At 46.5% G+C, this 12,682-nt stretch overlaps 1 protein-coding gene across 1 annotated transcript in view; it reads right to left on the bottom strand.

The window, feature by feature from the left end:
- Positions 1 to 12,682, bottom strand: part of bbx (bobby sox) — a 504,832-nt gene that overhangs the window by 315,503 nt on the left and 176,647 nt on the right. Inside the window, exon 3 of the mRNA XM_068386245.1 lies at positions 5,595 to 5,865. Within this exon, the coding sequence (XP_068242346.1) occupies positions 5,595 to 5,865 (271 nt within the window). The remainder of the gene's footprint in view (positions 1 to 5,594; positions 5,866 to 12,682) is intronic.

The raw sequence follows: 12,682 nt of genomic DNA, 5'->3' as shown, positions 1-12,682 counted from the left end.
CTACTATCTGGCCCATTCTGCTGAGGCCGTCGGCCAGAACGTTTTTCTTCCCGGGAATGAACCTTGCTAACAACACCACGTGATTTTCTTCTGCCCAATTTAGAATCTCTATGGTGAGATTGCACAACTCCCTCGATTTCAAGCCTCCCTGCTTCTTTATGTATGCTACTACCGTGGCGTTGTCGCACATCAACGCCACGGTGTTTCCCTTTAGCAGACTTGCAAAGTGTAAGCACGCCTTCTGGACTGCTTTCAACTCCAGGATATTGATGTGGAGTTGCTTTTCCCCTTCCAACCAGGTACCTCGTGCAGTTCCGTCGAGGAGATGGGCTCCCCATCCTTGGTTGGAGGCGTCTGTGAACAGAAGTAATTCTGGAGGGCTGGTCCCGAAGGGCATCCCCTTGAGGGAGTTCGACTGGCAGTGCCACCATTCCAGGGAGGGTCTCGTGTCTGGAAGGACTGGAATTAGCACTTGTTGTGAGTCCGTCTGGCACCAGAGGTTCTTGAGATTCCATTGGATGGATCTGAGCTTTATCCTCCCTTGGGGAACTAGTTTCTCCAATGAGACCAGGTGGCCCATCAGCCTCTGCCAGTCTTTCGCTCTCCTGGGTTGTTCTGACAGGAACGGCTGAATGATGTGCCTGAGGTTCCTTATCCTGTCCTCCGAAGGGAAAACTTTTCCCTGAATGGTGTCCAATGTCATCCCCAAGTAGTTCATTCTGGTGGACGGGGATAGATTTGACTCCTTTGGGTTGATTACAATCCCCAGATCTCTGCAAAACTGGAGGAGACTTCTCCCTTGTTCCTCCAAGAGGGCCTTTGAGGCAGAAAGGAGCAACCAGTCGTCCAGGTATCTGATAAGGCGGATGCCTCGTTCGTGAGCCCACACTGAGACAGTCGTGAAGACTCTCGTGAACACCTGGGGCGCTGTTGCCAGACCGAAGCAAAGAGTCCTGAATTGCAGGATCTGGGAACCCCATTTCACCCGGAGGAACTTCCGACTCGAGGGCTGGATCGGAATTTGGAAGTATGCGTCCTTGGAGTCGACGGTCATCATAAAATCTTTCTCCCTCAAGGACAGCAGGACTGACTTTGTAGTGTCCATCTTGAAGTCCGTCTTCTTGACGAACTTGTTGAGAGCTGACAGATCTATAACAGATCTATAACCGCTTTCTCCACCAGGAACAGGCGACTGTAGAAACCTGGCCCTGGGAGAGGAACTTCTTCCATGGCGCCCTTTTCTAACATGGAGGATACCTCCTCATGAAGGGCGGTCCTCTTTAACGAATCTTTGGGAGCTAGCCATTCCGTCCGGTTGGCCGGAATAAGAGGGGGTGGATTCGTCAGGAACGGGAGTCTGTAGCCCTCCTTTAGGACGGACACTGTCCAAGGCTCTGCCCCTTGAGCCTTCCATGCTTGCCAATGTTGTCTGAGGCATCCCCCAACCCGAGGCTTGGGCAGGGATAGGGGGCCTCCCACTCTATCTTCTTCTAGAGGGGCGGCCTGATCTGCCCCTCCTAGAAGCGGAGTAACCCGACCTGAAGGAGCTTGAGGGCGCTGCAGCTCCCCTGCGGGAGGGTTGCGGCGTTGAGGACCAGGAGGAAGAGGGGGCCTCTCTCCTCGTAGCGCTGGAAGAGGCTTGGGGCTTCGCGGCGCTATCCGAGACGGACCTCTTGTAGGGCGGTCTCCTAGAAGTTGCGGGTCTGATGACGTTGGCCTCCTCCTTTTTCGAGACCTTTTCCATTATGGTCTCTAGCTCTTTCAGAGGAAATAGAGACTCTCCCCACAGGGGCAGGCTGCGAATGGCTCGCGCCTCCCTGTCTGGTACCTTCCGAGACACTTTCATTAGAACAGTATCTCGCTTACGGAGAACCAAGTTGGCTGTAAGGGCGAGAGACTGATAGGTCAGGAACTTGAGGGTTTTACCCCCGGAGGTAATGAGGTCCCTCATTAGGCCTTGCTGATCAGGGTCCTCGGGGTCGAAGGAGGCTTGAACACCCAGCAACGTGGAAGCCCACCAGTCCAGCCAAGAGGAGACGTTAACTAAGTCTCGCGACATTTCCTCCATCATGGAGGCCTCTGCTGGCGAGAAACAGACTGGGGCCGAAGAGGCTCTATCGTCTGAGACGCCTTGACTCAGAATGTCCACGGCTGTCTCCACTTTACAAGGACCTGGGCGACGTCCTGCGGGCACATAGACCTTCCCTTGGGTTTTGAGGCCCTGGAGCAATTTCGAGGCACTCTGGGTCTTGGGAGCCTCGGCATTGCTGGCCACTACTTTGTCAATGTACTCTTGTCCTAGAACTAGTTCTCGGGCCAGAGGGAGTGCTAAGGATGACTTAGGTTGGGAGGGAGTTTGCATGACTCTCAGCAGGCTTGACCTCCAGGAATCTCCATCCGTAGCTGCAGGTTCTGCTATTTCGTAGTGCCTTCTAATCAGGCTAACCACTCTCCTGTAGGCGGAGTCCTCTGTCGGGGAGCCCTCCCCTCCGTCAGCCGAGGTCTCGACCTGGGGCGGGGGAGCCGGTTTACCGGGCACGCCGACTGGACGCCTAGCCCTTGGGGCCAGGGGCGCCGTCCTGCCGAGGTACTGGACCTCATCTGCGGGTAAGTCCGCACCAGGGGCTCGGGATAATGCAGGCACCGCTGGTTCAGCGGGGACTCTCGTACGCCCTAAGGATCTAGGTGCTGAGGGCGCGGTTCCCGTGGGCTGACCCAACAGCGGGAACCGTTCCTTCCGACCCGAAGGCCGCACCAGCTGGGCTGGTTCGGCCAGGCTGCCTGACAAGAAGCGCGTTTCCCCCCGCTGGGCGGGGTGAACCGGAGGCCTCGAGGACTTATGCTTTCTCGAGAGGTCTTTCCTGCGAGCCAGGTCGCGAGGGTCAAGGCTGTGCTTGGAGGACGGCAGCCTTGGGGACCGCTCACTAGACTGGCGGTCTGGGGAATGAAGCACCTTTGATTCCCGCGAAGATATGTAGATCCAGGCGCCACCGGGAGATACACTTCTCCTATACTTACGGCTCGGGGAGCGGGAGCGCTTTCTGCTATACCGAGAGCGCGACCTTGAGCGGGAACGCTCGCTCCTGGACCGCTCCCTCCGACGGCGGTGTTTCACCCTGACCTCTTCCTCTGACGAGGAATAGACGTCCGATGAGCCCGACGACACTGTGTTCACCGCGTGTCGGCTGGTAGCGGGGACTGCGGGGGACTTCTTCGGGCGTAGAATGCCCGAGGTCGAGGGCTGGAGGAAGTCATCGGGGACTTCCGTGGGGAGGGTTGGGAACGACTCAAACCGTTCCATGCCCGGGAGCCAGGGATCCAAGGTCACATCCATCCTCAGGGGTGACCTACAAGGCGTCTTCGGGAGCCTCCAACCGAAGGCATCGTTACCCGAAGGTCGAACTTTCCTCTGGTTGTCTCCCCCTAAAGACGAACCAGAAGCACAGGCCCACGAGGGCGGCGGTGACACCGAGACCGCGTTACTACCCCACAAGGGGTCATCGGAGGAAGCGTGCCCCCCGAGCACAAGGGCCGACTCTCCGGACGCACTACTGGGTCCTTCACTAGCCCTAGAGGGGCCCGCCATTGGCACTGCACTAACACTGGGCTCCTGGGAAAGGACGCCTTGTTCATCCACAACACTAGAGTTACCTCTTCCCCTACTCTGTGTAGGGGATGGCGAAACCGAGGCACCGTCGGACCGCTCACTGGGTGACGGTATCGGCGAGGAAACACTAATTTTCCTGGGGGAACGTTTCGCTGATTTCCTCTTTTTGGTACCGTAGCGTACCCACTGTATATCGCTCCAGTCTACACACTCGGGGCACGTGTCTGCTGACGAGCAAACTTTTCCCCTACAGGAGGAACAAAGGGAGTGACGATCCACTTCGGGCTTGGAGAGGAACGCTCCACACGATTTCCCGGCTCTAGGCCCAGGACAACGGCGAATTTGCTCCATAATGCACACAACGCACGACACAAGCACTAAGGGAATCAATGAAAACACTGGGTAAGCACACGGTTGAAAGGTGAACGCACAGGAACACTTGGGAAAAGCACACTGGAAAACGCAAGTTGCCACGCTGGGAACACGTGGGACACTAGAACGCACACAAAGGATCGACAGAGATACGAGAGCGAGGGTGTGAACGCCTCGCGACCAGAGAACTTAATGAGGAAGGTGACCCAGCCAAGCAAGCGACCTACCTTGATCCTACCCTCGGGGCACATTCCTTGATGCCGGGGGTAAGGCTACTTAGAGTGCGGAGTGGGGGGGGTAACATACTCAAAACTCTGGTCGATGGAGAGATCACCAGTGACTCCTATAGAAAGTAGTTCGAGGTAAGTATTCGTGTTGGAACATATATATATATATATATATATATATATATATATATATATATTATATATATATATAATATATATATATATATATATATATATATATATATATATATATATATATATATAAATATATATATATATATATATATATATATATATATATATATATATATATATATATATATATATATATATATATATATATATATATATATATAGGCCTACACATATACTGTATATACACATATATATACACACACACACACACATATATATATATATATATATATATATATATATATATATATATATATACATATATATATATATACATATATATATATATATATATCTGTGTGTGTGTGTGGACACAGACATCATTGTCCACACTAGGGTGAACAATCTGAAATTACATACTGCCACAAATCCATGCCAAATTGTAAACTTCCGTAAATTTGATGGAACATACATTTCATTATTATTCATAGAAACTCTGTTTCAGGACTAATTCAATGTTGTCACTATCATCAACCAGGAATGAATATAATTATTTTACTGGCTGGATCCTCAACTATCACATCAGTATAATCCTTTTTCCAGGCTGGGTCATCAACAATCACATCAAAATCCTCTTAGAACAATATATTTCAAATTCTTATACACACAAGATCATTAATAATCAATAAATATTCAGAAGCCTGAGGTTAAAGGAACAGTCCTATGCCAATACTTGTAAGAGAAAATTTATTTCCAAAGAAGGAATTACAGCTGATAAATAAATAAATATACTTCCAAAGCTGATAAAAAATAAATAATTCCAGCATGCAAAGCAATAACCACCTGCTGCAGTCAAAATAAAGAAAAAAGAAAACGCTGAAGACTTTTGATACCATCCTACTCTAACTAACATAGAATAAATGTAAAAAGCAAACCTTCAATGATCCCAATTCTTAATCACTGGAAACAATCAGTACACTAACTACCTCTTTTTTCATGGGCTTTCCCACTCTTCGACTGAAGAATTTAACAAATCAAAACAAGGGCAATGTTACAAAGAGAAAAAAAAAATATCCTCTAAAATGGCCATGTGATAGCTCCATACCTAATGTGTTTTTAATATTAAGGGGACAAGGCATCTGGAAATGGCATTAATGACATTCTAAAATTCTCTTTTTTAACATTAGGCCTACAAGGCATCAGGAACTGACATTATCAAGGTTCAAAAAATATTTCTTTATTTAAATACATACCGGCTAATTTTCCAAACGTGATGGCCCCATCCGTGGGCAAAGGGTCGCATCGGGGGACTTTCTGGTTTGAAGGACGAGCAGGTGGCGGCCTTGGGGGTTGTGCTGGTATTTTATACCATTTAAAATCTGGATTAGCACGAAGAAAGGCCTCTTTGTATTGACGAGCTAAGTCAGTATAACTGGTTTTCTGGTGTGCTGGAAGATCAGCCCACCATTCCCCAAGAATCTTAGTAACTTGTCTATTTTCCAAGTGAGGATACTTTTCCCGTACCTGAAAGATAGAGATACTTATAAAATGCTTCTTAACTTCTGAGTACTAACCTCATTTATATTGAAAAATTATCAAATGTAAAATCTCAACGAACCTAACATATGTATAATTCATAAGACACAAACTGACCACGAGTATAAGACAGCACACTATAAAACAAATGAATCAGTCAAAGTATATCAGTACTGTAGTTCCATTACAAAAAATTATACAAATCTACATTAGGAAATATAAACTATCAAAGCTACAACTGATGCTGAAACCTGATATGGTTTATGATACACTATAAAAAAAAATTCTTTTTCATTTCAAGACTACATAACTTGAAAAATATCAATAGTACTACAAAATTTAAAAAATAATTTATATTCTTCCTAGCTATATAAACCTGAGTCATTTAAATGGGTTACTCCTAATGTCACTTTTCTAAAACCAACCAAAAAAGAAAAAATGGGGTCCACTTGTAACCATAATAGGTTACCTGGCAACCCCACTGCTGGGCAGCATTACATGCTGCTGTGATGCAACCTCCACTTTATCTTGGTTAAAAATTTGTGGGGTGGTTTAGGTGGGAGCTTTGCTTGAAATGACTCGGGTTTGTATGGCAAGGAAATATACCAATTATTTTTAAAATTTGTAGTTTACTCCTATGCGGATACAAACTTCAGGGTCATTTAAATGGGAATTTTCCTTAGCTCGGAAAGTCTACATTAAAATGGATTCACTTGCACCAAAAAAATCACAACAGTAAAACCAGGCTTTATGCAAAAGTCAAAGTTAATTCGGTAATAGTTCAACCAGCTCGTGAAGAGATGAGGTTATGGTGTCTATGCCCTCTAGGTTCAGACTAAGTTAGGGTTGAAGCTTTATCAAAATTAAGCATAAAATATCAATACATGAGATATATACTGTATATTCATTACTAAGAACTTGTTATTCTCAACTGCATTGGGTTGTGATACAGCAAGTACTCCAGGACCCTCTCCTTGCAAGTACATTCAGACTTGATCCAATTTCGTACCCTCATAAAGCAGAGACTAACTGATACCATTATAAAGGGTTAGGTGTCATAAGAGCGTAAGCTAAATTATTTTCCGAGCCATAAAAATAGGACCTAATGAAAAAGTGTCCAAGGATCTGTGAACACAATTTTTCAGGTAGTGACCTGCGAGGTAATTCTGCCTTCTAACACCTGCACTATGAACTTGCGCTACCGAGTGGTTCTAGCAGAAAGACCAAGTCCATCATTGGCTCGAGGGGGGGGAGGACCTGGCAACGCTTCCCCAAAAGATTTATACACTTTCATAATGGCTTCATGCAACCAAACAGAAATGGTTGTCTAAGAAATTTTCTTTTTGGAGCGACCTGTGCTCACAAATAAGTTTTGAATTTTAGGTCTACAAAAAGTTGTTCTCTTTAGATATTTTCTGATTGCTCTAACAGTAAACAGCAACAGATTATCTGGATCATCAGTTACCTCTTTGAGAGGTGATATCATGAAAGAGTTAAATCTATCATCAGTAATAGCTAGATTTTGTTTCTTAGCCAAAAATTTGGGAACAAAGGAAAAATACTTCTTTTCCACTTTGGAATGCAACACAAGTTACGACAGACCATGAAATTTGCTAACTCTCTTGGCTGGTGCTAAACCAATGAAAAAGACAGTCTTTAGTGCGAGATCCCTGTCCAAAGCTTTATGCACGGGCTCATAGGTGGCCATCTTCAGGGGCATAAGAACCTTTGTCATATTCCAAGTTGGGAGGCTTGAGTTCCCGAGGTGGGCAAGTCTGTTCAAAACCTCAAATGAGAGTGGAAAGTTCCTATGATGATGAATGATCAAACCCTTTTAGTTTGAAAAACTGGCTCAAGGTAGAGCGGTAGCCCTTCCCCAGTGACTGAAAAGAATTTCTCGTTCCTCAGGAACACTAAAAACTCAGCAATCAGGGGTATATTGGCTTTGAGTGGAGCAATATTCTCCCTAAGACACCAACCACAGAAATTCTGTACATATTACTTGGCTAGGTAAACAGCTGCAGACATCTTTCGGAAGTATCCGTAAAGTTTTTTCACAGTCGGTTCTAAAAAGCTATTTTTATTAGAGGAGATGCTGTATAACTTCCAATCGGGTAGATAGAGGCAGTGAATCGCCTCGTGGAACTTACTTACATGCAGTTGGCACAGCAGGTTTGGCCATTCTAAAAGTTCTCTCATATTCCATAAGAAGGTCCAGCAGGTCTGGATACCACTTCACCTGTGAACACTTTGTGGCTACTAGCATTAACATGACCTCTTGGGACATTCAGTACAGAACTGCAAAAAGGAGTAAAAGTCTAGTTTGTTACATGGGTGCTGGAAGGCTTCTTCCATAGGTGCTGCTGGGTCCAGGACTGGAGAGCAATACACCGGGACCTTAGTGTTCAGACGAGAAGCGAATATATCTAGTGATGGGGAACCACAAAAAGTTACAATACGTTTTGCCACTAAAGGAAGCAAAGACCATTCGGAGACAACTGTCATCCTTGGTTGACTCAAGGCGGTCAACAATGAAGTTTCTCTTTCCAGGAATGAACTTCGACGAGACACTTTACGCTGTCCTATGCCCAACGATGTATCCCTACTTACGGTTGGCATGGCAGGAGGGAGATTGTGCCTTCCTACTCGGAGATATTGGTCACTACTAGGGAGATGTTGCTCATCAGCACCAAAAGAGTGACTTTTGAGAGTCTCCGAGAAGTGGAGTAACACTAGATACACAGCTTTCATTTACAGGTAATTAATAAGAAAGGCCTTGTCCTCCTAAGACCACAGACTTGAAATCTGCTTCCTTCTCAGGTGAGCACCCCACCATTGGTGAGAAGCACCCAAGAATAGAAGGCATTCTGGGGGGAGACCTGAGTGCTCCTGCCAACAGGTTCTCCTGTCTCAACCACCATTGAAGATCTCTCACTACCTCCTGGGGCACCAACAGAAGGGTTACAGGAGGGTCGGATGCTTGAGAACACCAACTCTTCAGAGACCACTGCATCGAGCACAGGTGATCAGCTTCACCAGCAAGGCGAGGTGTCCAAGAAGCTTCTGTCTGAATTGAGCCGAGTTGACTTCCATCCCTAGATATCTGATGTTACTTTGAGGGACAAGGCTGGACTTCTCTGTGCTTTATAAACAGGGGTTGAGCCTCTGCTAGGAGATGCCAGTGGTTCAGATATCTCGGTAGCCTGAAGCCCATGGCATGAGCCCAGGCTGAGACAAGGGCAAATATCTTTGTAAAGACCAGAGGTGCTGTGGAAAGGCCGAAGAACAGCACCTTCAAGTGGAAGATCCTATCTCTGAAAAGAAACCTCGGGTATATTCTTGATCATGGATGGATGAGGACCTGAAAGTACGAGTCTTTCAGGTCTAGTGGCTGGAATTTCCATTTCGAACCTAACTAATACAAACCTGGAGTTATCTATGTGGATATTCTTTCAGCGGCAGCTGGAGGTACCCATTAGACTTTAATTGCGAGGTAGCAACCCTGCCTAACTGCTTAGCAGGTAGGCAGGGGGTGGGTGGGGGGTATCCAGCCGCCTCTATATATACTCTAACAGTGGTGAGAGACATCACTTTTTATTGCAGGCAGGACTTCTGGGGGACGGGTGATGGCAGGCCAATTTATATAAATAACTCAAGGTTTGTATTACTTAGAGAAAAATACAAATTATCTCCGAATGTTATTTGTTCTCATATTAACAAACCTTCCATTATTTATGTGGATGACTCACTCTTAGGTGGGTGGAAGTCCTAGATCTGGCATGGACATTGACCCGGTTTCATCTAGTACAATATATAACTGTGGTCTAGGGAAAACTTTGACACCTCGCTGAAATATACTGAGTATACTCGTGGCCTGTGCAATTTAGTAAATTAGAGGTTGTTGTTTGTATGAACGTCTGAGTTTAAATAGGAACAACAACAAGACGTATTCCATTGCTCCCTCGCAAAAAGCATTGGGGACGCAGACAGTAAAAAAATTTTATAACTTAAACTTGGCTACACAAGGGAAGTGATAATTACCTGCAGAGGATGAAGCCAGCTTGCAGAGGGCCCCATGGTGCTGTACCCCAAAACAGAGGGGAAAATGAAGAAAGGAAAGCCAGACATTCTTCTCATTCATCCCAGTCTTAACCCGAGTAACCAAAGCCCTCAACCAACTGCTACTTGTCCATCAAGGAGCTTGAGATTGAGCTGCCACCACAGGACCAATAGTAAACATATCGAGTATACTGTGGGTCACGTTTTTGAGGTAATGGGCTGTGAATGTGGTTTGTCTTATCAACACACTCACTTGGAGAACCGGCAACATGGAAAAGTTGCTTTTAAATGCCAGGGAAGTACGGATTCCTGACATCATGGGCTCCAGGTTGACGAGCCTGAAGAGGATCCAGAGCCAAGGCTCTTTCGAACATTTGGCAAATCCAGGAGGAGACTCTGAACTTTGTGACCCTCCTCTTTACTCTCCCTGAGCTAACAAACAGAGATGTTAATCTGGGCCGTATTGCTGCAGTGCATTCAAGATAGTATCTCAAACTCCTCACTGGGCAAAGTAACAACTGATATGGGTCGTTGGTTACAGAACAAAGACTCTCAATCTGAAGGGCCCGAATCTATGGTCCAGCACCCCCTGGATTTTGAGTCTTTGCAATAAACTCAATGACGAAGCTGAGCGTCACTTCACCCATCCCCTTGAATGGGCGATGTCATACAAGAGAGGCCATGAAGTTCACTGAATCTCTTTGCCGAGGCTAAAGCGAGCAGGAACACAGTCTTCAAAGTGAGATTTCGGTCAGTTGCATGGCGTAATGGTTCGTAGCGAGTTCAAGACGCGAACCATGTTCCAAGGAGGAGGCCTGATCTCTGACGGGGGGCAAGTGATCTCATAACTCCGTATGAGTAAAGAAAGCTCCAACGAAGAGGAAATGTCTACACCTTTCAGCTTGAAGGCAAGACTTAAAGCTAAGCGATAGCTTTTCACCACCGATACTGAAAGGAGCTTTTCCTCCAGAAGGTATACATGAAACTCTGCTATTGCTGGAATAGTGGCATCAAGTGTAGATATATTTCTTCCACGACACCAACCACAGAAGCAGCTCCATTTTGCCTGGTAGACCGAGGCTGAGGACCTACGCAAATGTCTGGACATTCGTTCCGCAACTTGTGAAAAGCCCTTCTGAGAGAGGAGACGCTAGTCTCCACGCGTGAAGTCGAAGCGACTGCACGGTCTTGTGGAAGATGTTGGCGTGTGGCTGTTTGAGTATATCTAGTCGTGAAGGGAGTTCTCACAGTAGATCTGCGAGAAGATGCAGGAGGTCTGGGAACCACTCCGCGTTATACCATAGAGGAGCTACAAGGGTCATCATTAGATCTTTGGACGCTCTTGTTTTGTTGAGCAGTCTTCTCACCAGACCAAACAGGGGAAAGGCGTACATGTCGATGTTGTCCCACTGTTGTTAGAATGCATCTTGCCATAGAGCCAGAGGGTTCAGGACTGGAAAACAGTACAGCTGAAGCTTGCTGTTCAGAGATGTTGCAAACAGGTCTACAGTCCGGAAACCCCACAAAGTCAGGACTTTGTTGGCTATCTGACGATTCAAAGACCATTTAGAGCCTGCTATCTGAATAACTCTGCTCAGACTGTCCGCGAGCCCATTCCTCTTTCCGGGAAAGAAGAGAACTGATAGAGCCACCGAATGGTCTTCTGACCATCTGAGGATCTTTACTGCAAGATGGCCTAGAGGCTGCGAAAAGGTACCACCCTGTTTGTTTACGTAAGCCATTACTGTGGTGTTGTCGCTCATCAACACCACAGAGTGGCCTCCCAGCAACTGTCGGAACTGATGAAGAGCCAGGTAGGCTGCTCTCATCTCTAGAAGATTCATGTGCTGGTGCCTTTCTGATTCTGACCAAAGGAGAGATCTTATGATGCAGCAGGTGAGCCCCCACCCTTCTTTTGATGCATCTGTGAAAAGCATCAAATCCGGAAGGGGAACGAGAAGATTCTGACCTCCTCGAAAGCTTTCGTCTACCATCCACCAACTTAAATCTGTCAACTGATCCTGAGTTATGGGAACTCGGGTGTCAGGTGGGTCGGAGTGTTGTTCCCCACGGACTTTAGCTGCCACTGCAGGGATCTTATCCAAAAGCAGCCATTTGGAACAAGACGGATGAGAGAGGTTAGGTGGCCTAACAGACTCGACCAACAAGACGCCGGAAGAACTTCTTTCTTGAAGAAGGGAGCAGCCACTTCCTTCAGCCTGTGTACTCTTTCATCTGATGGGAAGACTTTTTCTAGGAAAGTGTCTATGATCATTCCGAGGTATACAGGTCTCTGTGGTGGTTGCAATGATGACTTCTTGTAATTTATCAGGACCCTCAGATCCAGACAAAACTTGAGAACCATATCTAGGTGGCGAAGAAGGGTCGTCTCCGAGTCTGCTAGGATCTGCCAGTTGTCCAGATATCTAAGAAGACGACTGTCATTCCTGTGAGTCCAAGATGACACTAGGGCGAACAGATCCTGACAAAACTCGAGAAGCATATCTCGGTGGCAAAGAAGGGTGGTCTCCGAGTCTGCTAGGATCAGCCAGTCATCCAGATATCTAAGAAAACAAATGTCGTTCCTGTGAGTCCAAGATGACATTAGGGCGAACACTGATAAAAAACTGAGGGGCTGTCGAGAGACCGAAGCATAGAACCTTGAACTGGTATGTCTTTCCCTCGTGAATGAATCTCAGATACTTCCTTGAAGACGGATGGATTGGGGTCTGGAAGTATGTGTCCT

Source organism: Palaemon carinicauda, chromosome 1 (assembly GCF_036898095.1).
Source record: "Palaemon carinicauda isolate YSFRI2023 chromosome 1, ASM3689809v2, whole genome shotgun sequence".
Taxonomy (NCBI): domain Eukaryota; kingdom Metazoa; phylum Arthropoda; class Malacostraca; order Decapoda; family Palaemonidae; genus Palaemon; species Palaemon carinicauda.
Note: the sequence above shows the minus strand (reverse complement) of the source record. Positions and strands in the feature narration are given on the sequence as shown.